This window comes from Penicillium arizonense, assembly GCF_001773325.1.
Source record: "Penicillium arizonense strain CBS 141311 chromosome Unknown PENARI_contig005, whole genome shotgun sequence".
Classification (NCBI taxonomy): Eukaryota; Fungi; Ascomycota; class Eurotiomycetes; order Eurotiales; family Aspergillaceae; genus Penicillium; species Penicillium arizonense.
Window position 1 is genome coordinate 1238608 of NW_019173282.1, and position 27773 is coordinate 1266380.

The following is a 27773-nucleotide window of genomic DNA, read 5'->3' on the forward strand; positions in this document are numbered from 1 at the left end:
GGGCCTACGTCAACCTCGAGTGTTGAACGCGGGGGAAGTCAACAAAAAAAGAGAACGAACAGTATCCACTGTCAAATACCCTTGAGATGAAGGTATACGAGCATTTACCTTGGGGTATCCAACTGTTATAAAGATGGCATCGACTGCACTGCATGTAGCACACAAAAAACAATAATCACCAACTCTTCTCACAATGCGCTTCTTTAACCTCATTTCTTACGCAGGGCTGTTGACCCTATCAAATGCCCACAAAAGCCCCCATTCCACCCGTGCCAACACCTTCACCCATCCAGGCCTCCTCCACACGGCCACCGACTTCAAAAGAACAAGCGAAAAAGTCAACGCCAAAATCGAGCCCTGGATAACAGGCTGGAACAAATTAACCAAAAGCTCATTCACTTCTTTGACTTACACCGATAACCCCAAAGATATCGTCTACCGAGGAAGCGACGGCACCCACGCTGAGAACTACCCATCGCTCTACAAAGATATCGCCGCTGCGTATGCCATCGCTCTATACTGGAAGATCACTGGGGACACCACTTATGCCGATAAAGCTATTTCCATTCTGGATGATTGGTCGAATACCCTCACGCAGATTTCTGGTTCTACCGATATGTACCTCGCTGCAGGTATATACGGATATGAATTCGCAAATGTAGCTGAAATCATGCGCGATTATAGTGGATGGCCGGCTAGTGATTTCAATCGGTTTGTTAGTATGATGATTGATGTGTTTTATCCTCTAAGCCATGAGTTTCTGAGAGATCATCATGCTGCCGCTATTGATCATTACTGGGCTAATTGGGATTTATGCAATATTGCTTCTGTGCTTTCTATTGGGGTTTTATCCGATAATCGGACTATATATGAGGAGGGGATTGAGTATTTCAAGAATGGGGCTGGGAATGGGCAGATTCAGAATGCTATTTGGAAGATTTATACTGTTGATGGACAGGCCCTTGGGCAGGGGCAGGAGGCTGGAAGGGATCAGGGTCATGCTATGCTTGATTTTGCGTTTTTGGGGGCTATTGCTCAGATGGCTTACAATCAGGGGGATGATCTGTTTGGTTATCTTGACAACATTATTCTTGCTGGGTTTGTTGCACTATCTCTTTGGGTTATTGCTTCGCATTTTGCATTTGCTGATTTCATTGCAGGGCTGAATATGCTGCGAAATACAACCTTGGCTATGATGTTCCTTACACGACATATACTAACAGCGATGTCACCCAAACTGTTATCAGTAACAGTAGTCGAGGCGACATTCGCCCGATCTGGGAGCTTCTCTATAACCACTACGGAGTTTTGAAGGGACTGGATGTCACTTACACTCAAAAGTACCGTGACTTGGTGGTGAGCGATGGCTCGGGGGCTGAAGGTGGAGGTGGTTATTATGGGACAACTAGCGGCGGGTTTGATCAACTTGGATATGGAACTCTCATGTATACGCTGAAGTGAGATACAAAGAGAACGATTCGCAATGCCGTTTCTCCAACTTCTTTCCTTCCACGCAGGATCCAGGCGCTACTTTGAATATGAGAAACTTGAGGAAATTTAAACTGTTGTTCTTGTCACGTTAGTATGGCTTGGTAAACTATGTGATATCGAGAATGTAAATCAGTAATATGTTGTTTAGAAATACAGACAGATGTTGGAAATGTATTGCAACTTTAAGGCGCAGTTAGTGTCCTATCTTCATTAGTTTTTCATTGTACAAGAAGGGGAATTCTCTTCGAAATCTGGCCGTTCCAACAACGGCACATGCCAAGTTAACTCATCTCGGTCCGGGTTAACCTGTCGGCATTAGATATATACAAGAATCTACATAATACTAATTGACCCTAATAAACAGAGCAAATCGTGCAGCTCCACAAAAACGGAGCAATTCGGACCTAATTGTCATAGCCGGCATCTGTCTCATTCATTTAAGCAAGACCGGCCAAGTCATCAAACATAATCATGGATCCGAACCGAGCAATGTACATGCCTCCCTTAAATAGCCATATTAGCACAAGTAAAGGCCGGCGTCACAGCTGTCGAGTAATCATCAATAATAGCCTCCACGGCAGCATAAAGCCCAGGACCCAGAATGAATAGCCCAACACCGAAAATGAAAACATTGAGCAGGGTCAAAGTTGTCTTGCCCAGACCTGCAAATAATGATCCACGGTTTAGCTGCCAGTAAGCAATGGCGAAATAAATGAATCCGAAGAAAGAATCGAAGGCCGCGCTGAGCAGGGAGAGGAAGTCGCCCATGCTTGGGATGATCTCTGCGAACACAAATCCTAGCAGCCACACTCCGACCATGATCAATCCCCAGACTCCCCATCCGATGGCGGTGTTGCTATGCGCGTGTCGGGATGTACCCATGGTCTTGGTGTAGATGAGCTTTGCAGTCACGTTTGCGTAGATCACGCCGATGATCAGGGTGGGTACGATGACGAAGCCGAATGATGCTTTCTTGTATGCGATTGAGCCTAGACTACCAAATGCCGGAGCTGTGGAGTATTGACCCAGGTAGCGGAAGCCAATAGCAGGTGGCACAATGAACAGGATGCAGGATATGGCGGTAAGAACAGCCAAGGCTTTGGGGAAGTCTTGGGGCTTTTCCATTTCCGAGATGAAAGTCGGGAAGAGAATCTGCGGGACCCAGAGAAAGGTGATGTTCAGTACGGCGTTCATGCACGCTACCCAGGTTGTTCCCGGCCGGGGGAATGCATATGTCCTGACGAGGCCATCGGTTGGGTAGTTGCCCTTGTAGCCGTAGAGGGGGGCTTGTTCTATGCCGGCAAAAACGAGGAACAGGATGATAGCGATGCCCATACAGGCGGCTGTGGATGATTAGTGGTGACTGGACCGATGGCAGTAATCACTTACATGAGAACATCGACATGAAGCTGACATGGTGCAGTGTCCGGGGCATGGACATGATAATTCCCATGATGGTGGTAATCACTGAGAATACGGCTGTGCACAGCGAGTGATCGGACAGGGTATTCAAGACTTTGGCGCCGGTCAAGATGTGGAACCCAATGAGCAGGATGTTATTGGCCAGCAACATGAAAGCAGAGAAGTACCATGCGGCCTTGCTCTTTCCAAAGATGTAGTATCCGAAGTCACCTACCCATCCAATGTTAGCATCGAGGCACAACTGTGCCGAGTCGCATCCTGCACTCACAGATATCTTTGATTTGTGGGTATTTCATGATGTACTTGTGCATCGTCATTGAGGTGTACCAGAATATTAAGGCGCATAGGATCATGGTGATGATCCCCGGTACCCATCCCAGCACACTAAACTTCCGGTCAGTTTCCCCCATATTGAGTATGGATGATAACTCACGAGAGGGACCACGACTGGGCCATAATCGCCAGGCAGACCTGTTCGCCGGCAAGTAAAAAGGCGGTCTTGTGCCATGACATGGTCCGAAGTTTGATCTCATGCTGATGATCTGGGGTCTGTCAGCTCTGTAGTACGGGATCTGCATGCACTGTATCAAACCTTCGGCCACCAGGGCAGTGATGGTGTCGATGGAATCAGAGCCATCGACATCCACGCCCAGCGCGTAGTCAGGCTCTTTCTTTTCAATGTCATTCATGGTGAGGTACGGTGAGGTACAGTGAGGTGCATGGGAGAAAAGTTAAGATCAGCGATCCCTGCAGTATTTAAATGCACGTGGCTTTTTTCTGCTTTTTTTTTGTCTTTCCGACTTCCATTTGGCTAAACTAAGTAACGGTCAATATGACAGTGATGGCGCCATAATTGGTCAAATCGCGTATCTCTTTATCGGCCATCCCGGGAGTCTGGGCACTTTCCACACCCGGACCCCCAGATCGAATGTTACTATTGGATGATGCTATTTCAAGGTTTTCACTAAGGCTTAGCCTAATAAGAAATAGTAAGCTTACCGCCATAAACCCAAGCAAGGGGTATGAGAGGCGGGATTCCTTGGCACTGAGCGTAGACCGCGTGGGCCGCTCGAGGCGCAATCCTTCAGTTAGATCGCACAGTGTTATATAATATGTCATGCAACTGTCTAATACGTCTCGAGACTGCACTTACAAGCAGAACATTTAAGCCTCAAGATCATAACACCAAACCACGCCTTGGCCCTGGGCGTTTATAATTAAGACAAAACATAGATTCGAAGGATTGAGCCAAGGCTTATAGAAGTTTAGCCATAGTTTTGCTCGGATTGGTGGACCCCGACAATGGAACCACGCGATACTGGGCTCTAATACGGAACTCTGAGTTACGACATGGGGTGACCCTGAACGGTCCCTGGTTCTATACTCTCCCCTCCTTAAATTCCCTTTCCTTTGTCGGTGATGAAACTCACATACAATGCGGCATTTAAGTGGAATATTCACATTCTTCCTCTTTGCTTCTTGCCGCTCTCTGGTGACCCATCTATAGAGTATCAACATAGCCAAATTCGCTAAAATCACATTAAGCAGAGGAATCGACTTCTTTGAGATATCTACACAGTTTCTTATGGTGCCATTTTCTTAGAGGCGCAGAAGAGATGAAAGCCAGTGTAAAAGACATTGTTCAAATATATTTTTACTCTACAACTACCATATGTACTATTCTAGATTGTTCCAACATACTAATCATGTACCTTAGATCCCCGTGGTTCGGTAGTCGGCTCTGGGACCGAGGCTGTCTCCGCACTCCCCGCATACAAAACCAACCTTCTCCCCACTTCTCTTCTTCACGCACCATGTCTTCCCAACCCCGATATATTGCAATTGCTCAACGCAAGCAAGCAGAGCTTGCTGCTGCTATTCCTCCTGAATGGCGTCTACCCGATCACGCAATTCCGGAGGGTATGCTCTCTGTCGCCGAATCGATTACCGAGGGCCCGAAGAAATATGGACGCGTGAGCGTGATGGAAATTCCACGGACTTGTGGTCTTCTTTCTGCCAAGGAGTTGGATATAACTGAGAATTATGATATCCGGGGGCTTGTTGCAGAAATGTCGGAGGGAAGATTCAAGGCTGAAGAGGTGGTGCGCGGGTTTTGTAAGGTATGCCATCTGCTATCTCCTTGCTTCCCGCTCATCGGCTAACGACTATTATAGAGAGCAGCAATCGCTCACCAACTCACCCGCTGTCTTACCGAGCCCCTCTTTCACCGTGCATTGAAGCGAGCCCAGGAACTAGATGCCCACCTCCAGCGCACGGGAACCCCGGTCGGCCCTCTGCACGGTCTACCAATCTCGGTGAAAGATACATTCAACGTACAAGGAGTGGACTCGAGTATCGGACTATCTGCACTAGCATTTAAGGCCGCCAAAGAGAACGCTCCTCTAGTCGATCTTCTCGAATCCCTCGGCGCGGTCATCATCGCCAAGACCAACATCCCTCAAACACTCGCGACACTGGACAGCTGCAACCACCTCTTCGGGCGCACTTTGAACCCTCTGAATCGGCAATGGACTGCAGGGGGTAGCACCGGTGGCGAGGGGGCGTTGATCGCCATGCGTGGGTCAATGGTCGGCTTTGGTACGGATATCGGTGGTAGTATCCGTGTTCCAGCCATGTGTCAGGGTATCTATGGGTTCAAGCCCAGCTTGGGACGTGTACCATTTGGAGGTCAGATGAATGGCCAGATTGAAGGCAAGGGCCGGATTGGTTTGCAAGCTGTGGCTGGGCCGTTGGCCCGCTCCGTCGCTGATATCGATGCCATCATGGCGGAGATCGTCCCGCGCGCAGAATTATTCGGCGAAGATGGAATTCCAGGCTCGTGGTCTTCACATCCTGTGCCGAGGTCACTCTCTCCTCCTCGCGGCTTTACCATCGGCGTACTCAAAACTGATGGTCTCGTCACCCCTCTCCCGCCTATCACCCGTATCCTAGATGAAGTCGCCCAGACACTTCGTCATACCCCCGGCGTTGAAGTTGTCGAGCTCCCCGTTCCTTCCGTCTTGCCAAAATGCCAAGCCCTCGCTGGCCGGCTCATGGGTGTTGATGATGGCTCTCACATGCTCAATTTGATCGAGAGCATGGACGAGGAACTTACCCCTTGGCTGCAGGGCCGTATGAAGCGCGGCAAAGATCTGACCATCCCTCAGCTTGCTGGACTGCAAGCCCAGCGTGCTGAAGTTGAAAAGGAGATGCTGAAGATGTGGACTTTATCAAACGGATCGTCGAAAACCAGACGTGTTGACGCTATCATTTGCCCTGTGGCTCCGCACCCGGTGCCGCAGCTTGATCGGTACAATGCTGTTGGTTACACATCTACTTTTGTCCTATTGGACTATCCAGCGGGTGTGGTTCCAGTTCGTCCATTCGCGGACTCAGATCTGGAGACTGGACGGGATATGGACGCGCCTGTGCTGGGTAGTTGGGACAAGGCTAACCGGCAACTGTGTAAGTCCTAATTCAGTATCACACTTCTGCGTAAGGTCGCTAACGGTTTTATTACAGGGAACGAAAAGACAACCGACCGCCGTGTATACTTGGGATCACCTCTCAGTGTCCAAGTTGTGACCCCCAAGCAGCATGATTACGAACTTCTCCAGGCAATGGAGGTTGTAGACCGGGCCGTGCAGGGCCGTGTAGGCTCGATCAGTGCAAAGCTCTAATTATTTGGTCTATATGTACATAGCGATACATGGGTTATGAATATAAATTCTGGTACTCTGTTCAACGGTCTTTCGCCTTCCATTTCCGTATAAAAAAGACAGAAGATGGGCCTATATAGCTTAACCGTTCGTGTACATGTACATATACACTCAACCTAGAGCCTCCCCTTAAGAACAGCACCACCATCCGTAGTAATAACAGCCCCATTCAAATGACTCGACGCGCGCGAACTGAGGAAGACAACCAAACCAGCAATATCCTCTGGTTTTCCAAGCCGTCCATTAGGCGAATAATTCTCCATCTCCTTCATACCCCCCTTCGCCTCAATGAGTCCGCTGGCCATCTTGGACGGGTAAAATCCAGGGGCGATAGCGTTCGTCAAGACATGACGTGGTCCCAGTTCCACGGCTAGGTTCTTTGCTATGTGGATTGCTGCGGCCTTTGAAGCTGAGTAGGATGGTGTGGCATTTTCGCCTACGGTGCCGATGCCGATGCCTGCTACTGAAGCTGTGATTATTACGCGCGATGGGTTCTGGAGGGTTGCTTTTTTTGTGAGGAGGGGTGTGAATCTGGTTGATGTTAGATTCTATATCATATCTCATATTTATGCATTTTTGGTTTGAATCCTTGATTGGGATGGTTTGAACTTACTTCTGGATCGTGTAGAAGACACTCTTCACATTCAAGTCCATCACCTTGGAAAACATCTTCTCCGGGTGCGTATCGAACTTCTCGCCCCATGTTGCGCCCGCGTTCGCGAATAGGATGTCGACGTGGTCAGTTGTCTTGCTCACCTCGGCGACAAGCCGGTCGAGTTCTTCCATCTTTGCGCTGTCGGCTGGGACGGAGATGGCTTGTGCGCCGGGCCGCTTGTTTGGCAGGGCATTTAGTGCTGCGACGGCTTCATCGCATGCTGCCTTCTTGCGGGAGGTGATGTATACTTTTGAGCAGCCGGCTTGGAGGAGGCTGTATTTTGTTTTAGTTTGTGGCTTGCTTTTGGGGGAGCGTGACATACCCTGAGGCTGCGTGTAGTCCTAGGCCTCGGGATCCGCCTGTTACGACGGCGACTTTCCCCTCGACGGAGAAGATGTCGGAGAAGTTGCTGAGCTTGACTTGTTCTTCGGCAGACATTTTGGTTTTATTTGGGGGTTAATTGAAGGGGGAAGCTGTAGCTTCAAATAGTCTCGGTCCCGGTTAGCTGTTTGGCCTGCGCCGATTTGACCGAGGCTCGCGGTTGACCCCGCAAATCTTGGGGGGATTAGTAATCTGCACAAAACGGTGCAAACCTTGGAAGCTTCGAAGTATGGAATGTAAATGTCTTCATGGTGATTGTTGTTCCGTTATATTAGTACATGTAGATGTAAGTTGTTAGACATATGTTTAAATGTGGCTCAAGTACCTCCAGTTAGACGGGACGGGGCCTGAGTAGGGCGCCAAGAACGACCATGCAGTACATGCATGTATAGAACTTTCAACGTGCAATGAAGGGTAATCTTTCATCGAGCATACATTGCCGAATATTACTATGCGTGAGCTCTAGATACATGTAAGATCATGTAAGAGCATCTGGAGAGTGTTCAATTTACCACTTTGTCTGGATCCATCTGGGATCTTCGGTTTCCATTTGTTTCCTCGATCAAAGTACATATTAAAGCGACATCAATGAGATAACATCATCTGCGGAAATATGGAGCAGTGGAATGGCTTCCATATACTGAAAGATACATGTCGATGGGTCAACACCACCTATCCCGCCAATCAAAGTAAATAAGAGCAAATGTGCTCAATCCCACTCGCCCATTCGGGAAATACCTTGGTGGCCTCAACTTGCGTGCTTAGGAGGGGGGACCTTTCGGGCTCCTTTTATCTTGATCCTCTCATTTCCTCCCCTCTGTCTTCTTCCCCTCTGTTTCGAACCCCTAATCGTAACATCCTCACATATACAATCATGGCCTCGCAAACCCATACCCTCCCTCCTCTCCCCTACGGCTACGATGTAAGCTACATCCATTCCCACGTACAAAACTCAAACCACTAATACTTCTCCTAGGCCTTGGAACCCATCATCTCCAAGCAGATTATGGAGCTCCACCACCAAAAGCACCACCAAACCTACGTGAACAACCTCAATGCCGCGCTCACTGCACAAGTCACAGCAACCCAGTCAAATGATGTGCCCTCCCTCATCGCCCTGCAACAGAAGATCCGCTTCAATGGCGGTGGTCACATTAATCACTCCCTCTTCTGGAAGAACTTGACTCCACCCGGAACACCCGGTAATGATATCGCCGGTGCACCCACTCTCCGCGAAGCTATCGTCTCTCGCTGGGGCTCGCACGAGGCCTTTGTTAAGGCTTTCGGTGCTGAGCTTCTTGGTTTACAGGGTAGTGGCTGGGGTTGGCTTGTTAGTAAGGGTGGTGCCAAGGGTCGTCTTGAGATTACTACTACTAAGGATCAGGATCCCGTTAATGGTCCTGATGTTCCTGTTTTTGGTGTTGATATGTGGGAGCATGCTTATTACCTGCAGGTGAGTTTAGCACGGTCATCCCGTTGTGTGATTTATGCTGATTGTCTTTGTTTAGTATCTGAACAACAAGGCCGGATACGTTGAGGGGATTTGGAAGATTATTAACTGGGCTGAAGCCGAGAAGCGGTACAATGCTGGCGTGGAGAACCCCCTGAAGCTTTAAGCTGTGTTTCACTCATACCAACACAGTGATGGATACTTTTCTGGTAAAGGTAGTTCAATTCTACATATGGAAGTGGTACTGTGGCGCCCGATATCGCCTTCCATGTTGGAAACATAAAGATGCTGTTTCAAACCCTAGTCACATGATACTTCAATCCATATATGGTTAGCGTTGTATTTAAGTAAATGTTTCAAGTTAGAATGGTATAATGCCGAACAGTAAAAATGTTATGTAACCTGTATTGTGGTGTATTATTACAACCAACCCCACCATACCGTTGTCGCAGCTTCTATCATCCTAACTCCGACCACTAATAAACCTTCTAACCGGTTCCAAATGGCGCGAAACCTCAGTTCCTGGCAGCGTACGATGATTGTCCATATGGTACACAGCAAGAACAAACTCACTACATCACAAATGGCCAAAGCGGCGAAGTGTAGTGAGCGTTCTATCACTAACAGACGCAAGACCTTGCGCTTGTTCGGCCGTTCTAGACACACCCCACCACATCACTCCTAGCCGCCGTCTAAGCATCTCTCCGGTGATGCTAGACGCCCTCCTGTCTACAGCCTGAGATAGACTGAACGGCCGTAAACACAGTAGTTACATGCGGCCGTGACAAATTCATTTTAGGAAGACCCGCTAACCGACATTAGCGTGTATCAACTTACGCTTCAGCCAATCATGACGTCCAAAGGTGGCCCTTAGTCTTGGTCTCCTTCATAGGCTTACGCCTTAATTATTTCTCTCTCGCTCGTAACATCCTCCTGGATCTCGCTCCTCAGACACGCGGAGCAATCCTTCGTCATGATTTGAGTCACCATAGTAATGGACTAGTAATGATAAGAAAATTACGCCATGGCGCTCGGGGGGTTCGGAAAGTCAGGACGGGATGTTTGACATGCAAGTGAGTGAGCTCCGCCCGTACCCAGTTGAATCAGCTTGTAAATCTTGCGGTAGAACGAGGCATAAGAAATGCGATGAGGCCAGGCCAGCTTGCTCATCCTGTATCAGAGCGGGCTGGAAATGTGACTTCGTTTCGTCGTCTCCCTCTGAAGCACCGCAGTACGGGATGACTCCGCCCATCCGTGGTCTGCGATACCCTTCTGTCAGGCCTTTACTAGATGGCGAAAATGTGCACATGGAGTACTTCCAAGTCGTTTGTGCTGGGGAGTTCTCTCTATTTTTCGAGCTCCCCGCATGGAAAAACATCATCCTCCAGGCCACCCTCGCCGAACCAGCAATGCATCATGCGGCCCTAGCGATCGGGGCCTTGACCAGCAGCCGTTACCATCCTGACATATGGCACACACGCCCGGCGATCGCGTTCTCAATTCGACATTATAATACAGCCATCCAGGATCTCCGCCGTCGGCTTGATGGATCTTCCCAAAGTCTAGAGCTTGCCGTCTTAACGAGCGTTGTCTTCAGCTATATCGAGTTTCTCCTAGGACCCGATAGCCGGACGGAGATGCATATCCAGGCTGGATGTGCCATACTTGAGAACCTCTACTCGAGGCACGATAGGACACTCGCGGTTTCTACTCATGCCGGATCGAACTGCCAGGTTGGCAGTTTATCTACTAGATATCATCTACTTGCCAGTGCTATGTTTCAGCTCACTGCTCAAGTCAATTGCTTAGTGGCATTTCGGTCGAACAGCAACAATTGATAAATCGAAAATTTTTTTAAATGAGTGAGATGTTAGTTCATGCCGACTTGTAGATGAAGGGCCTCTTACAATGCGATAAAAACAAACCGAAAATACCCAGTAAATGATCAAGAGTTGCAATACTGTGCACGACCTCATGTGGATAACACTAAAACATCTATGTGCTTCCAATACAAGTGTTCGTATTAAAGTACAGCAAGACGTCGGAAGACATTACAACAAATCGCAGTCTTCAGAGCGTATCGAAGATTTTTTTTTTTTTTTTTTCTTTTAATTTCAATATCGCACTGCAGCCTTGTTGGGCTAAAAGTGCATAGAAGCCCATGCTCGTCATGACGTCGGTGTTCTGCAATGTTACGCTGGAGCCAATAACTGTAGGTTGAGTGAGCCCTTAGTAGTCTTAGCGACTCTATGCCTAGTATGCCGGTACTGATCTAGAACGACTCTTTATCTACCGGACTAAATGTATATATAAGTCAGTTTCCCCCTCACCTTCATCAGAAACTCATTGTATAATAATTTACATTCCACCCAATAAGTATAATCAACCATGGCCTACCCTCACTCAACTTACACTACCGCGCGCGCACTTACCTACTCTTACATCCATATCCTACCCCAATTCCCCAACACTCAATACATTCTCTTCCTACACGGCTTCCCCTCTACCTCGCACGACTGGCGTCATCAGATCTCCTTCTTCGTAGCAAAGGGTTATGGAATCCTAGCTCCGGACTTACTTGGGTTCGGGGAGACGTCGAAGCCGAGTGAGTTACAGATGTATAAGGGTGAAGGTATGGCGAGGGACATTGTTGAGATCATGGACTTAGAGGGTGTTAGAGTGGTGGTGGGCGTGGCACATGATTGGTATGTCTTGCAATTCATTCTGTCTTGCTGCCGGCTGTCACATTCATGTGGTTTCTAAACGAAAGGAGATTCAGAAGGTGTGCCGAATTAGCGCGCAATTATGCTAACGCTTCTTCCACCAGGGGATCGTTCCTTTTGTCACGTCTAGCGAACTATCATCCAGAGCGCTTTTCGGCTTATGTCTTCATCGACCACGGATATAGTGCCCCTGGCCGTAGCCTCACTACCGCGGTGATACAACATATCAATAGCTCGGTGCAAGCCAAGCTTGGTTTTTCGATCTTCGGGTATTTCCTATTTTTTAACGAAGAGGATGCTCCGAAGCTCTTAAATGAACATGTAAGTTCCCTTTAAACTCTGCAAATTCTGGCTTGCTAAATATTGACCCACACTGTAGTCCGAATCCCTGGAATCGCTTTTCTTCGCCAACGACAGCGAAATCAACAAGAAATACAAGGGCACCCCAGGCGGTTTGCGCACTTGGTTAGCCGAGGGCAAGATTGTTGATTTGCCGGCCTATCTGACATCAGAAGTAAGATTTCTAGCTGTAATACATGGGGTTTCCAAATTAGCTTACATAGAACAGGACCATAAACATTATCAACACGCCTTCTCCTTCGAGAAAGGTGGCTATGGCCCTGCAATCAACTGGTACAGGGCTAATCTGCGTAATATCAATGAAGAAGATGAAAAGAGTATGTACCACTTCACTCTGTACCTTCCGTCTCCCTTTCTTTCCCATTCAACTTCTTCCCCTGAAACTTGTTCTTTACCACCTACAATTTTCGCATCCTACTAATATGCAATACAGAAATTCCCACATCCGCTCACACCTTAACACACCCAACCTTGCTAATCGCCTCTACCAGTTACATCATCACTGTCACGGCCAATTTTCCGGAGCAGATGCGGCCACTCGTCCCTGATCTCAAAGTTGAGAATGTGAATGGTGGGCATTGGCTGCAGTTAGAGAAGGTGGATGAAGTCAATAAAATTCTGGAGGAGTTTATGGAAGAGAAACAACTAGTCTAAGATATAGAGTGCGCAGAATTGAGAGCTTATGATGCAGAAATATCAGACATATCAAAAGTCTGCTGTAGAGCCTTTGTCTAGCGAGTGCAAAGATGTCTACGTTTCGGGCCTCCCCTCGTCTCTATTAATTATTTAATCTATTTGGCCGTTTTACTATCATGAGTGCCATTTGCCACGGTACATATCTTTAGCATTATGTGGCTTATTAGTTCCAAGCCTCCCTCCTCCCTTTGTACTAAGGTGATGAGGGCTACCAATTTGTAATTTGGTATTGTCCGTAGCGCATGATGCGCAGAGTTGCAATGAGACAAGTGATTTTGTCGTTCAGGATAGATTGTTGTCTTCTTATGAGGCCATCGGCCTGAAGAGTTCTCTTTAAGTTTTATCGGTTTACACAAGCTGACGAGTCCCCGAGGCCGCCCCCGCACAGGCTTTCCAGATGCGAATAATGACTAATGAATCACAATTCTGCCGACGACGAGCTGCTTCACGAAGCCCAGGAATTACAAGAGGCTCGTCAGGTGAAGGCGGAGGTAGGGACGAAGCAACCGTGGAAGCACTTCCGTTTTGTGCTGGAAGAACATTGACGGTTGGAGGATATGGTAATCCGGTCGTCTTTCATACGGGTATCATGCGAGACTAGGTATTATTACACTGTACGTACAAAACCGGTCTTTTACACACAATTCATATTAGGTTTAGCGTATCATGTGATTAGGGGGTTTAAATGAGAGTCTATATGTTTCCGACATGGAAGGCAATAACGGCCGCCACTGTAGACAGAATTAGAAATTCCACGCAAATAGAAAAGCAAACTCCATTCCCACTAAGCCCTTAATGTATGTCCAAGATATCAACCGTAAAACAATCTAATTGTATCCCACAACTCCAATCCCCAGGATTGATCCCCCCACCTCTCTGACCGTCACCTGCCGGCCAATAACACCCTTCTCCGAGACGCCTAGGTCCAGCCGTTGGGGCAACTCGAACTCCATTTCAGTTTGACTCGCTGATTTCGAGTTTCTGTCTTGTGCCATCTCCAATCGGAATTGGTGAAGTGGACTATTGCTCAATGATGTATTGGAGATATCACCATATTTCCTGTTCGAAGTATAAGTTTCTGTCACTTCAAAATGTATTTTATTTCACGAGGAGTGGTCTTACTCAATCCGCACATCGACATGTCCACATTCCCGAAGCGTGTGATATGTTTCTGTATCATCCATTCGAAAGATTGCTTTCGTTCTCTGGGTTGTTGGGTCTGTGTCGCGGAAGAAGAGCGAGTATGAAGACATTGAAGCAGTTGATGACGTAGACGAAAACGATGAGATTGATTCTGGCGATGATGACCGAGATATCTCTGAGGGACTTGGGCTTGTTCTATTCTCTCGTGGGAAGAGGACGGCGATGGTGCCTCCGAGGGTTGGACGGTTGCTTTCTCCGCACATTGTATAGAGTGGATATCGGATGAGATGAGAAGGTAAGATGGGAAATCTTATGTATATGTACTCGGGATATCTTGGATGTACAAGTAACAAAAAATGAATGAATGGAAATCAGAATGAAGAGGACTATATACCCGCAAGGTTGGCCACCAAGGTGAGCGGGATCGAGCATAAGTGAGCAGATTTGCGTAGGAATGTGGGTCTGGCCTGAGGCATCAATTCGCTCACGCTCAATTCACAGATAGAGATGAATATATGATTTAACTACTTTAAGTTAATGTACAATATACAACTTATACAACTTACTTATATACAATTGTCTGTGTAGTTCTAGCTTATCCTTATCGCACCAAAATGACCAAAATGGCTAGCTGCATACATACAATCCGCACCTCAACCCCACTCTCCCCCACCACAACATGTCCGACTACTACGACCTCGGAGACTACCGTCGTGAAGTAACAACCGACAACGAAGATGCCCAAACCTGGTTCAGCCGCGGTCTTATCTGGGCCTACGCCTTCAACCACGAAGAGTCAATCCGCTGCTTCGAGAATGTCGTCTCCCTCGACCCAACATGCGCAATGGGATACTGGGGCCTGGCCTTCGCCCTAGGTCCGAATTATAACAAGCCCTGGCAACTCTTCGATGGCGAAGATCTGGCCGCTACAACGACGCGTGCACATCGTGCCGTTCTAGAAGCGAAAAAACATGCACCCGCCACATCGCCGTTGGAAGTTGCGCTTATCGACGCGCTGCAGTTTCGCTATCCGCAGGAACTGCCGGTGGAGGATTGCACGGTGTGGAATCAAGCATATGCGGATGCGATTACCGTAGTGTATAATGACTACCCGGATGACTATGACATTACGGCGCTGTACTGCGACGCGCTGATGAATCTGACGCCGTGGAGCTTGTGGGATTTGAAAACGGGCCAGCCGGCCCCCGACGCAAAGACGATGCAGGTGAAGAGGGCGCTTGATCGGGTTCTTGCCCAAGATGAAGCGCTCAATCATCCTGGTTTATTGCATTTATATATTCATCTCATGGAAATGTCTGGGACGCCCGAGATTGCGCTGCCGATCGCGGATTGTTTGCGTGGGCTTGTTCCTGATGCTGGGCATTTGGAACATATGCCAACGCATATTGATATTTTGTGTGGCGATTATCGTCGTGCGGTTGTGTCCAATACTTCGGCTATTCGCGCTGATGAGAAGTTCCTCGCGAGGCAGCCTACGAGTCATTTCTATAATCTGTATCGCGCGCATGATTACCATTTTAGGATGTATGCTGCTATGTTGGGTGGACAGTCGAAGATTGCTCTCGAAACTGGCGCTGAGCTGGCACGGGTCTTGACTGAGCCGCTTCTGCGCACTGAGTTGCCTCCAATGGCTGACTGGCTGGAAGGATTCGTGGCGATGCAGATGCATGGGTTGATTCGTTTCGGTCGCTGGGAAGATATCATTGCTTTGGAGCTACCGGCTGATGCAAATCTCTACTGCGTCACCACGGCCATGATGCACTACGCCAAGGGTGTCGCATTCGCAGCCACCGGGAAAGTCCCGGAAGCAGAAGAAGAGCGTACGCTATTCCAGCAATCAAAGAAACAGGTGCCTGACTCGCGCATGCTCTTTAACAACCGCTGCATCGATATCCTAGGCGTCGGAGAGGCTATGCTGGATGGCGAGATAGCGTACCGGCGAGGTGAACATGAGACAGCATTTGAGTACCTTCGCACAGCAGTTGAACGAGATGATTCGCTGCCGTATGATGAGCCTTGGGGCTGGATGCAGCCGACCAGACATGCGCTTGGTGCGTTGTTACTTGAACAGGGGAGGGTGGACGAGGCGGTGGCGGTCTATGCCGCGGATTTGGGCATTGAACCGACGCTGCCACGGGCTCTGCGTCATCCCAATAATGTTTGGGCTTCACATGGGTATCATGAGTGTTTGGTTAAGCTGGGTCGGAAGACTGAGGCGAGGGTTTTTGCGTCTCAGTTGAAGATTCGGTTGGCTAGGTCGGATGTGCCAATCAAGTCTTCTTGCTTTTGTCGGCTTAAGACTGTCTGATCCTGCATGTTGTTTTGAGGTTTCCGGTTGATTGATGGCGCAGTACCTTGGGGTTTTTATCTAGTAATAATGTTGACGGTAACATTGCCGCCTCGGGAAGTGATCGGCTCCCGGATTCCAGGGTGAGTTAGTCACCCCGCCGCCCTAAGCTGCCCACTGAGCGACCCTGAGCTGCTCAGTGAGCAACCTGATTGCTCACCCCGGTGCTCTCCCCTGATCAGTCCCTTCACCCTCCGTCTTGCCTTCTAGCTTTCGCCTGCTCCGATGGTAACCGCACTGCCTACCGGTGTTCCTGGGAGTTATGGTCTGGAGATGACGTATTCCCACGTCGCTACAGTGACTTGCTGTCCTCTTCGAACTTTCCATCGGTTGACTCGATCCCTTCGGCTTGCATGAGATATTCAGTACCACCTCACCTCTACACCCTCTCATACGTTCTCTCGCTAACGCTGCCGACACCACCCAGCAAACGAACCACGAAAATTCACCGTTGTCCTCGTTCCTCCATATACTGTGCCAATTTGATCCCAGGAACAACATTCGCACCAGCCTTCGGGCAACCTCTTTTTGTGTGGTATACCTAGGTCTCGAACAACTCGCCGCGCCGTGTGACGCAAGTCGACGACATCGGCTGACGGATCTAGTTTAGTTTCGGGCTAGATATCTGCCACTGAATGAATTAAGCTAGCATTCCTAGGAACCCTTTCCTATAACTGATCCCTCGCAGCTAGAAATGGCTCTGCGATTGGCTGCTGCGAATACTGGGGCCTTGTCGATAGATCTAGAATCTAGAAGAGGAGTGAATAATATACCATGTCATTCTTTAGTGTTGAATCTCAAAAGAAGAACTAGAAGCTGAAAAAAGAAGTCAAAGACGCTCTCGCTTGGCCCTATTACTTCCCGCTAGGCCTAGGCTAGCCGTATTTTGTCAGAAGCCTAGATTAGGCTGCTCAGCCTGCTCAGAACCAAATATCAGGCTAATGCACTTTTCTACTTCTCGTTGCCCAGCTTGTTATCTAGACAATTTACTTCTATTAATCGCCCTATCTTGTAAATAATATAATACTCGGATATAAGTGTCTGGATTCCAATAGTCCCCGCTCCTTCCTTTTCTCCGTTTCGGAGCTAGACTGAAGGAGGCGGGTCTTTAAATGGTAAGCTTGAGAGGGTAGTTGTGACGGGATCTTGAGGGATCTATAGCCTAAAGAGAGGGGCTTTTATGGATATATAGGCCTCGATGATAGCTTAGAGATAGGGTAAAATCATAGTAACTGGTCCAGTAAAGTGTGGACCCGGCTCTCAGCCATGACGCGAACGCCGATGCAGCGTTCCCTCTCTCCCTCCACGACCAGTCCCTCCTCAGTGGGAAGATCAGTCTCTGGCGGGGCGTTGTCTGCGCTCTCAGTTGTAGGTGAAGTCAAGCGCCTCAGCACCTCGTCAATCGGGTTCACCCCCGGTGACCATTCCATCGATGACGGGGTACTGGGTGGGCTCGGTCTAGTCAACGCTGAAACCAAGTCCATCTCTACCTCCTCGAGCCGTTTCTCCCACGTGGTAATATCAGTTTCTGGTACGGTTTCGCGCAGGAAGTCGGTCAGCCCGCCGACTACCTCAACTGAACTAGAGACGGGGGCCGGTCTTTGTTGTTGTTGTTGTTGCTTCGGGGCTGGAGAGCGACGGATTCTGATAAAAGAGTATTGTAAGAAGGCGCGGTCGTCGCTGAATCGATCACGTCGGTCTTGTCTATCTATAAGAACCACCCAGCTCCCAGGGGAGATATCCCTGAGTCGGTCTCGGGACGGGTGGTCGGGGGCTAGCTCATCGAAAAATCCAGCGGGGATTGGCCTGACACCCAATTGATCTGGCCATGACTGGAGCGGCGGTGGGCGCGGCGGTGGCCCCCGGGGCGGCGACGCGGGCTCGTCGTCGTCGTTGTTCTTGTTGTCCTCGTCGATGGAAGCGAGTGACGAGAACGCCCCATGATATGCAAATCGCAAGATGGCCTGGTCGGGATCCGAATCCGGACCTAAGGATCGGAGGTATACCAAGAATCGGACAGCGAAGCTCTCGGCGTTTAACCCAGTATTATCCATGGAGTAGTGGCCACTGTACCCGGGACGAGCAGGGTGGACGACGTGGTGGTCTGCCGCTGCGTCCCGGACATCTTCGCGCTGGGGGCTGACAAATGTGAACAGATGGATCATGGGAACGACTTGAGCGCCCGAGGTGAAGCTAGAACCCAAATTCCTCGGCGAGGATATTGCTCGAACTTCGCGGCCGCGTAAACCAATTAACAAAGCGGAGGTCGAATGGATGGTTCTCAGCCGGAGCGACTCCGAGTCTTCACTTGATGCCCTCGACCACAGCCAAGACAGCTCCGAAAAGGGATGAGCGGAGCCATCGTCGCTGTTCCGGTCCGGCTGCTGCAAGAAGCAGAGCTGTTGAAGGGCCGTGGACTGTGCCAGGGCCGCGGCGAGGTCACCAAGGTCTGATTCTCCATCTTCCTCATCTCCCACCAGCTGGAACGGATTGAGGCAGAGGCTGAGCGCAGACGCACCTTGAAGTTCATCCGATGCAATGGCGGCCGCGATCACGCGAGGCGGCAGGTTTCCAAACACCACCCAGTTGAGGTGACGGCATCCAGCGTATGCCACGCGCAGCACATGACTGGAGATCTGGGAGGAGCCGAGCCTCTCTGGCGCCTCTTCGAGCCGCTGCCGCAGCTGCTCGCGGAACTGAGCAAGTACTTGAAGGTTGGCGAGCGCTTCCTTCTCGAGGGGACCGGAGGCGGGCTCCTGGGTGAGAACAAGCAGATCATCAATGGTGCGGACTATGCCTACGGGGTCATTTTGCGGCGGTTGGTCTACTATGGTGTAACCTTCCATATCAGGCGGGGATTGGGTGGCGATCATTGAATGTCTGAAGTCTGTTGGAGAGATTAGCAAATGTGATCGATATGGGTTAACATGGAATAGCGCCAGAGATCACCTTCTGAAGATGTTCGAGTCGGATCATCCAGCTCTGGTGGCCAGATATCTACCATTATTCCCCCTGTCAGCACCTGCAAAATCATTCGGGTGAACAGACGTACAATCCAAGGCTACCGCATCAGCCAGCGGCCTCTCCTCTAGTTTGAGGATGCAAGACGCCTTCTCCAGGCCCGACCAGTAGTAATGCTTCGATACCCACTGCGAGATTGACAACAGCTCTCGAGGCCGCGGGTCTGCGAGTACAACATCGGGCTCCTTTTCCGGTTGGGGGTCTTCGACGGGATCCCAGCCGATCATCTCGCCGCCGTATTCAACCTCAGCCATGTAGTTCATGGGGAACGCAACGATGCCGTACTTGACGCCGCTGTCGAGGTCAGAGATGTCGAGAATAACCAGGCCATACTCAATGCAGTCGGCCCGGAACAGCGTCGATAGTGGCTGAAACTGAACGTCGCTGGGGCGGGTGCGGTTGTCGCGAGTATCGCGCAACAACGCCAGCAAAACACACGTCGCAGTGAAGGGAAACTTGCTAGGCGCATCATCCCGCCACGGCAGCGGGGGCTGTTGTTGCCCTGGCTCACGCCGCTTGTACCAGGGCACGAACGGGGGTTGCGCGGTGTCGGGTACGCTGGGCCGCTCATGAATCGGAGGCTCCCGGCCCTGAGACCGACGATACCAGTCCTCCGCGAGCGCCCTCTCAGCCTCCAGCGGCGCGCGGTTCGTGGGATCCGAGAGGACTTCGGTCAGCGCAAGAGTGTCGGTCACCATACATTGCACTCGATCCCAGGATATCTGTGAGTTATATTCGTCGTGGTGTTGGCGGTAGGCCACGGCCAGGCAGCGGCTGGTGCCGCCGGGACCGACATTGGCCACCACGGCGAAAAGGAAAGAGCGAGGGGTTCTGGAGTAGAGAGTCGTGTATCCCGGCATAGCAATTGTATTCTTCGAGCAGCTGGAGGGGCTGGCCTTGGCTAAGAGACCTGTTAGTGAGTTCCCGAACAGGCTTGGCATATCTTAACTACTTAATCTAATTCCAGAATGTAGAGACCTCATACTTATCTGTGTTGGTTTCAACTGGCAACTTAACTTTGATCAGCCAGAATAGACCATAAGCTAAGCCTCAGAGATCGTCGGTCTCAAAATTGCTGGCCAATCGCTGTTCCCCTTGCAGCAACTGATCACCACGGCAAACATGCAAATGACACCTAGTTATCGAGGATAGACTCTTGCCGTTCTGGCCTTCGTGGCAATGTGCAGAGGATTGACTAGAGGCCGTCGCGTGCGAGATATTTGTCTGGCAGCGGGTCATACGATGACTTTCCAGGACACCAGTGGATCGGATATTGCTTTTGCAGCGATTGTACACTTGGCGCAAACTATCCCCTCTCGTAGCCTACGTTGTATTCTGGAATACCGGGATATGTGTGTTGGGAAAACCGCAGATGGGCCTTTCGATGTAGTGAATGGAGCTCTTAATGCCCCTACCGTGCCCGGCTTGGGTGTCACTCCTCGGATGGCTGTTCTCGGGGATCCTGTGGCTACTTACAACTGATTCAAGCTTCATGCAATAACGAATACAAATCAATGAAGCTACTTTAGTCATAAGAACGGATCAAGGATGCGTCCGTCCAGGTGAACAGCTCTGTGGAACCACGCAGGGTCACTTTCTGCTGACTCGCTCGTAATACCGCGACGAAGGGGTCGATGTGATAGTTCTGCACAAATAACAAAGTTGAAATGGTCAGTTATTCACTCCAATCGGCTATTGTTGTTGTTCCGAGGTTGTTGTTGTTGCCTGCCATCTGAGGCAGCGATTGCCAAGAATTGAGCGATGCAGTCAAGATATCAAGTCTGGATACGATGTCTTGTATCCGCAAATTGTCCCACGTCATCTAAAAGCAGGTTTTACCGATCTCGTGCAGTGCAGAGATGCTGTGAGAGGAGAACGGGAAGAGCGGAACGCGGCTGAGGCCATCATGCCAAGACCTTGCCAAGCTTTTGAACTTTCCCCCGATTGTGGCCAGAAAATGGATTGCAAGTTTCATGAGCGACCGGCACGCCAACATTGGGTTTGACGACTTCCGCACTGAGACTGCTCCGCTGGTGAACGCTGGGCTAGCTCAAGGATCACCACTTTCCCCCATCTTGTTTGCATTCTTCAACGCCGACCTAGTCGACCAGCCCGTCGACTCCCAGGGAGGTGCATCGGCATTCATTGACGACTACTTCCGATGGAGAGTGGGGAGTTCAGTTGAGTACTGTAATTGGTAATTCTCTAGGTAGTCGTCCTGCCACTCCTGCGGGGACCAATGGCGTGGTGGAGGGACATCATCAAATTAATACAATTACTTTTCAAGGAGCGATTGACAGCGAGCTGGGGAATCACGCACAAAGTACGCTTGAAAACAATGGATCAGAGCTCGGTATAAGTGGATGAAGAATGAATTACTCTCCATAAAGCATGCTAAAAATGCAGCTCGGAGTTGAGATGATACACTCAGGGCTTCAATGAAATGGCTACGGAAGGAATTCAGCGAAGCAGGGAGAGGTTTTCACTCAGATTCTCATTCTGCCGAAGCATCCAAATAGGCTCTCAAGTAAATCTGCAAGCCTGGGTTACACGGTCTGCTAATCATCTGCACATTATACGCGCCGAGATACGCGCTAAAACTTACCCGTCTAAATGCCTCAAATAGCCGGTGCAGCCAAATCCAGCAGAGGAACAATACAAAAAATCGTCAGCAATTCCAACCCCCACAATCAATGTAAAATACTTTTGAAATACAAGCTTCTTTACAGTGGACATGCAGAGAGTTTAGAGCTATCAACGATTTTGTTATGAAAGCTCCACAACTTCGCGAACGATATGCAGGCTACCACTACTTTTTAAATACAGGTATGTATGATCCACTGAGATTGTACCAAACTTCCTGAACGGTGAACTTTGAGCCTCACCTGGTAAGGCCTGTGATTGTCTCCACTTTAACCTGTGAAAAGGCTGGGGTAATTCCACTACCCCGGTATGATGTGTCTCTCTCCATAGAGACGTGATGGTGGGTTTTTGGAGTTGCCGGCACTGGGATTCGAACCCGAGAACCCCAGAAGATGTGGGGTGACCAACCCCACATCTCCTGTATCAGGACCACTTTTCTGCAGGTTACAGGGCGTAAACCACTTGCCCTGCTGCCGAGCAACACAGTTAAGGAATGTGAGGGTGCTGGGATTCGAACCCAGAGATTTCGAAATTGTAGTTTCAAAATCTTTCCATGATGGCGACGCTAACCAACTGCGATCGTATACATATACTGCATGAACGAGGTTGAACCTGGTTGTTGTAGTCATGTTAAATAGAGCGTCATCAGCGTGTCACACCCAGGTCCTGTCTTGGTCACATGGTATCTATATATGACGTCAGGAAAAACCTAGCTTATCATAAGTTCGAATAAACACGAGCCCCTTCAAGATAATAACGACTTTCATATAACCCATGCGAGCCTCTTCACGCCCGCGACGAAATGAACGGCACAGATGATCCAACACTAACGTCCTAGTTCCCTACATTGTGAGAAATGCCAAGAAATATAATCCCCTCTAAATCAGGACAAACGCAAGGTTGGCAGAAAGATGTCTTGATATGAACTAGTGCGGTTGGGGTGGGGCCTAGGGGATAAAGAAAGAGAGATTAGAGTTAAAACTGATTTCGGATACATACCACTGTATTGACTTGACCATTCACTCGTCTAGACAACAGTCAATCATGGTTTAACCCCTGAATTTACTATGTCGAGATTATCATTTTTGAGATGGCAAACATGGCCACTGGAGCGTCAACTAATTGATCCTCAATTCATCACTCTCCCTCATTATATGCCCCAGCCGTATTCCTTGGTACATTCGAATCTGCGTAAACAACTGGTTTTTTACAGACGTGATCGAAATCAGTATCACCTTATCACTATCCTGAAACACGCTAACTATATTTGACTTCGCTTGTTGCAAGATCACGAAAAGTATTGTAACAAGAACATAGCACGACCAGTGGGTCCGTAATTCTCAGAAACATGAATACGACTTTCATTCACGATTTATCTCATACCTTACACAAAAGTTGAAGAAATGAAGCTAGATATAAGTACAGTATACATCACTGGTTATGGTAATGAGACAGAAACCCCACCTATATAGGCGAAAGAATAAGTGCTGGTCCCAGTTGAAAGTCATTCATTAAACAAGGTAATATACTGCACATGGGCGGTTTGCAGCATTATCAAAAGAAGTCTTAAGGTTGTTGAACTACCAATCGTGCTCAAAAATTGCACGTATCACCCTAGGAATTGGGAGCAAATGGATGAAGGCACTGACTTTGAACATTGAATAGGACTAATCAACTTTTGAAATAATGGCGGGAAGACTGAAGTGATGAAACGAAGATAATGGCAATTCATTTCCTTCCCATCAACGGGTATTTCACTCTAACATCGAAAATATCCCGTTTTCTGGCGAGGTCAATGGCGGTCTCGCCGTTCGAATCCTTGGTATCAGTCACCATCCCTCCCTCATTATAAAGCCATCCAACCAAATTGGCCCATTCACACATTCCTGACTTTCTGCAATCGAATGCAAGGGCTTCTACCGTTAAATGACCAACGCAGTTTCGATCGACACCATGGTAATTATTCCAGCAATCTGATTCCAACAGAAAGCGAGCGACTTGAGCGTTGCATTTAGTAAATGCGAGATGAAGGGGTGTCCGCCCACTTCTATCAACAACACAACCGAGTTCAGGAATCTCATCCCCAAGTTGCTTCACCAGCTCCAAGTTGTCGTAAACCACCACCAAATGGAGAGAGTTCCAATTGTCCAGATTTTGTCTTTCAAGCATCCATGGTAAAGCATCCAGCCGTTGCTTTTGGATAGCACGGTGAAAGACATCGTTTTTTGTGTGTAAATTGTCAAACGCGAGAGGCGGAACAAAGTCCAACTGGTCTTTGCTCCCCATTAGGAGGGATCTGAAATCGTCTTCAGATGCATCGTCATCCAAAAGCCTGTGGACCTGTAAAGACAGGCTAGGTTCTTTTCGGGAACCATTGAAATGCTTGCCTTTTGGGGCTTTTGGGGTTCGAGGCAGCTTCTGTACGCCAGACTTGACGGTGGTATACTTTAGTATGTCAGACTGTGCCTTTCGGCGGGCTTGTTGGCGCGTTTGCACCATTTAGGTGTTGTGTGCAATGCCCAAAGCGACGATATGGTGGAGTCTCTGAAAGGAGGGTGGGAATGCAAAATTAGGTCAAAAACCTTTCAAGTGCGAAAGATATTGCCATTCCATAAGTTGGGTGGGCGGCTTAAATAACTCGAGAAGAGGTGTAGAACCGTGCGCTTACAGACTAGAGGCGTACTATATTCATGATTCCTGGAACGAACAAGAAATCCCGCGGAGGTCCAACCTAGCTCCTAGGAGCTATACGATGCCTGTATGGTGGCCAATAAGCTTTTGTCGCTAGAATGGCTGCATATATGTTTAGGTCGATATTAAACGGACCTCGATTCTTAGCATTTGGACCCGGTCAACGCGCGCTATACCCCATTAGGCATTAGCTCGGTATTTGTATTTCCAATGCATTATTCGGTCAAAATGCATTTGGTGGTCCGAGAATAGGCGGTCTTGAACCCCTGGGTACTTCCGTTTACTATGTAGGCCCCTAGGCATGATGCTCCCAGCATCCCCAGCACTAGGAATCGCCAACTCCATGTCTTCGGCATCTCAGCCATTTCAACCTGCCACCACGACGCCAATATGGAAGCCTCGAATTTTTTTAATTGGGATTAGTGCCATTCCAAATTTTGGTTAATAGTCGGTACTTAATTTAATGAGAGGATCGCATACTAAACGGAAGTATCTCGGGGGCCAAAAAGCTACTAAGTCCAGCTCGTGATTTATAAGGAACGGTGGTGACTTGATTTTGTTAGGGGGCTACATACTAATAGAAAGTACCCAGGGTTCATGACCGCCGCTGGACACCCTCGTATTTGCTAAGACTCAAATGCATTTTGACCGAATAATGCATTGGAAATACAAATACCGAGCTAGTGCCTAATGGGGTATAGCGCGTGTTGACCGGGTCCAAATGCTAAGAATCGAGGTCCTTTTAATATCGACCTATGTTTATGACTTATTACTCCTAGAAACTTGTTCATGCGCGCGAGATTAGATCTGTTGAGTCTGCTGATAGGAGCGATTAACACCACCATTTTTTCTCAATTGGCTGTTCCAAAGACGAATATAATTGTTTATCTACTTCCCGATCCCTACGTCAAGAGCTTATGAGCACATTAAACTAGACCCCATCGCGCTTTCTCTTGGAGATATTTCCTAAGGGAGCCAATCATATCTACTCGGTAGTGTTAGTAGGGTGAATCTGGTTACCAGACCGAATTTCCTGGCAACTAGTCTGTTTGGCTTGTTTGCATGTGAGATACAACCATGATACTGCAGTATAGGTAATTCAATCCGATTGTTTATTGCCGTAATAAGATACTGTCAACGTTTGGGTCAGGGGTAAACTAACCGTAAAAGGCATGGCGCAATGCAAAACAGAGTTCAACAAAGAAGTGAAGAGAGTCAAGTGGTGAAATTGATTTCGAGCCCGTCTGGATAAATCGGTGATCATTCATTTAATTCATCTATGAAAGAGGCAAATCTGTTTAGTAACAAACACCTTAGTCCGTGCCTTATTGCGATAATATGTGGTTATATGAAAACAAGGAGCCTATGATGGAGGCATAAAATTACAAAGCACAGAAAAAAAGGTATCACTCGCATTTGCGCGCAATGGAAACAAGAACAGCTTGGTTACTGAAGGTAGGCGGTAGGCACTCACGCAAAATTTACACTTTTGTAAACCAGTTACGTAACCTGTTTGGTTGAAGGTTATTTAATTCTTGATGACCGAATCGAAAGTCATTATCTTGCTGAAACCCTATGATTTGATTCTCTAAAATGAGGGTTGCTGGCGGAAAAAGAGAAAAAGAAGAAGCACAGAAGACGTTTACACGTATCTACCAAATTGTGCACCATACGTAATGGTACACTTGGTCCTCAGGTCTCTGGCATGCAATTGATAAACTTTATAAGCGTTATTTTTGGAGCGCTGTTATATAAGCTTCTCGAATTCATCGACACCGGCCATACATGATCGGACTGCCCGTTGAAGGCTCGAGTATGTCAATGAGAAGGGGACCCTTCGAGTGTTTTTCAAAGTGTACTTGTTTGTTTGGCTCCTCTAGTGTAAGTAGCTGCAAAGATATCAACCATGATGAAATTGGATGGGAAAGAAGCCACGGAGTCTCGATGTCTAAGTAAAAGACAAGAACTTTCTGGGAGCTCATCTTGACCCCCTGTCTGAGCCTCTTGACCAATGCCCCTTCAGCGTATTTTCAGGGCTTTAATGGACCAGTGTCAATTTGGAAATTTAGTTTGGGGAGGGGAAGGTAGTTCAAAGCACATAACTTACCATCAATAAGATAAGAAGGAACGGATAGCGGCATTGACGCAACGGTCGGCCACTTCACTCGGAATGATATGCTCGCAAGAAGGGTTGCAGTTGCTACTCGTGCTCAATGCGATATTGCTGCCACTGTCGGTAGAGACCTTGACCGATTCCGTGCCGGTTCCCAGAGTCTGGCACCCGGCTTCGAAGCCTCCAACCTCTTTTCCCACGCCTGAACAATCGGTAGTGGTGTCGTAAGTAACTGACCACAAAGCAGACGCTGAAGTAGCTAGTCCAAGTACGAAAGGGGTTTTGAGACGCATAATCTCGATATTGGGTGAAATATCTTATATGAAATAGACCAGATTGGGAGTCAGAATACCGTAGAAAGTCCCTTATTATATCTCCTTCAAGGCAGAGCCACATCTTTACAGGCGATACAGTGGGGTCTACAGTGCTAGTCTGGCTGGTTCAACGAAGTCCCTGAGCTCTCTCTTCCAATTCACCACTCCAATCCACCACTCTCTCCAAACGTAACTCCTGTGTCTTGGTCCACGGCTCGGTGGAAGTAATGAACGTACGTACATACCAACGGAGTCCGGATTTTTACAATCACCAAGCCCCTAGAGTGTTTGCATCTTTCACCACAATCGAGCTTCGGGGAACGCCGTCAGATCCACGCCATCAGTTCAACGCGGTCAACTCCATCGGTCCCAACGCACTATAGGCTCAGGTGAATGTTCATGTGTGCGTTCGTGGACAGTCTAGTGATTATACACATCTCCATTTGAGGAAATTGCTGAGCTTAGTTATTCTCGGGGATGTTGAGTATCCATGTTTATGCACCCCCTGTTTATGCACCCCCTGTTTATGCACCCCCTGTTTATGCACCCCCTGTTTATGCACCCCCTGTTTATGCACCCCCTG

General features: G+C 48.6%; 10 protein-coding genes across 10 annotated transcripts; 6 read left to right on the forward strand and 4 right to left on the reverse strand.

The window, feature by feature from the left end:
• Positions 1-193: 193 nt before the first annotated feature.
• PENARI_c005G05324 (putative GPI anchored protein) lies at positions 194-1461 on the forward strand (the record flags this gene model as incomplete). Its single annotated transcript, XM_022629745.1, has 2 exons — positions 194-1098; positions 1161-1461. 2 exons carry the CDS (start codon positions 194-196, stop codon positions 1459-1461), a joined length of 1206 nt encoding a protein of 401 aa, XP_022490148.1.
• A 534-nt stretch (positions 1462-1995) lies between these two features.
• PENARI_c005G01397 (uncharacterized protein) lies at positions 1996-3602 on the reverse strand (the record flags this gene model as incomplete). The annotated part of the gene is made up of 5 exons (XM_022629580.1): positions 1996-2834; positions 2881-3123; positions 3182-3297; positions 3347-3455; positions 3506-3602. The coding sequence occupies 5 exons, from the start codon at positions 3600-3602 to the stop codon at positions 1996-1998; spliced, it is 1404 nt and encodes a 467-aa protein (XP_022490373.1).
• Positions 3603-4727: 1125 nt separating this feature from the next.
• Positions 4728-6593, forward strand: PENARI_c005G10906 (putative general amidase; the record flags this gene model as incomplete). Its single annotated transcript, XM_022630021.1, has 3 exons — positions 4728-5033; positions 5088-6378; positions 6436-6593. 3 exons carry the CDS (start codon positions 4728-4730, stop codon positions 6591-6593), a joined length of 1755 nt encoding a protein of 584 aa, XP_022490297.1.
• Positions 6594-6748: 155 nt separating this feature from the next.
• PENARI_c005G06804 (oxidoreductase, short-chain dehydrogenase/reductase family) lies at positions 6749-7725 on the reverse strand (the record flags this gene model as incomplete). The annotated part of the gene is made up of 3 exons (XM_022629818.1): positions 6749-7163; positions 7246-7560; positions 7610-7725. 3 exons carry the CDS (start codon positions 7723-7725, stop codon positions 6749-6751), a joined length of 846 nt encoding a protein of 281 aa, XP_022490242.1.
• An 817-nt stretch (positions 7726-8542) lies between these two features.
• PENARI_c005G08354 (superoxide dismutase) lies at positions 8543-9284 on the forward strand (the record flags this gene model as incomplete). Its single annotated transcript, XM_022629900.1, has 3 exons — positions 8543-8590; positions 8645-9121; positions 9177-9284. The coding sequence occupies 3 exons, from the start codon at positions 8543-8545 to the stop codon at positions 9282-9284; spliced, it is 633 nt and encodes a 210-aa protein (XP_022490448.1).
• A 2222-nt stretch (positions 9285-11506) lies between these two features.
• On the forward strand, positions 11507-12855 carry PENARI_c005G05984 (alpha/beta hydrolase; the record flags this gene model as incomplete). The annotated part of the gene is made up of 5 exons (XM_022629776.1): positions 11507-11823; positions 11946-12162; positions 12221-12355; positions 12410-12518; positions 12635-12855. The coding sequence occupies 5 exons, from the start codon at positions 11507-11509 to the stop codon at positions 12853-12855; spliced, it is 999 nt and encodes a 332-aa protein (XP_022490353.1).
• Positions 12856-14719: 1864 nt separating this feature from the next.
• PENARI_c005G01207 (TPR domain protein) lies at positions 14720-16369 on the forward strand (the record flags this gene model as incomplete). Its single annotated transcript, XM_022629567.1, has 1 exon — positions 14720-16369. One exon carries the CDS (start codon positions 14720-14722, stop codon positions 16367-16369), a length of 1650 nt encoding a protein of 549 aa, XP_022490623.1.
• Positions 16370-17631: 1262 nt separating this feature from the next.
• PENARI_c005G03152 (uncharacterized protein) lies at positions 17632-20289 on the reverse strand (the record flags this gene model as incomplete). The annotated part of the gene is made up of 2 exons (XM_022629660.1): positions 17632-19295; positions 19461-20289. The coding sequence occupies 2 exons, from the start codon at positions 20287-20289 to the stop codon at positions 17632-17634; spliced, it is 2493 nt and encodes an 830-aa protein (XP_022490070.1).
• A 930-nt stretch (positions 20290-21219) lies between these two features.
• PENARI_c005G05114 (uncharacterized protein) lies at positions 21220-21630 on the forward strand (the record flags this gene model as incomplete). The annotated part of the gene is made up of 2 exons (XM_022629734.1): positions 21220-21226; positions 21344-21630. The coding sequence occupies 2 exons, from the start codon at positions 21220-21222 to the stop codon at positions 21628-21630; spliced, it is 294 nt and encodes a 97-aa protein (XP_022490135.1).
• Positions 21631-23800: 2170 nt separating this feature from the next.
• Positions 23801-24571, reverse strand: PENARI_c005G08768 (uncharacterized protein; the record flags this gene model as incomplete). The annotated part of the gene is made up of 1 exon (XM_022629915.1): positions 23801-24571. The coding sequence occupies one exon, from the start codon at positions 24569-24571 to the stop codon at positions 23801-23803; it is 771 nt and encodes a 256-aa protein (XP_022490406.1).
• Positions 24572-27773: the final 3202 nt, after the last annotated feature.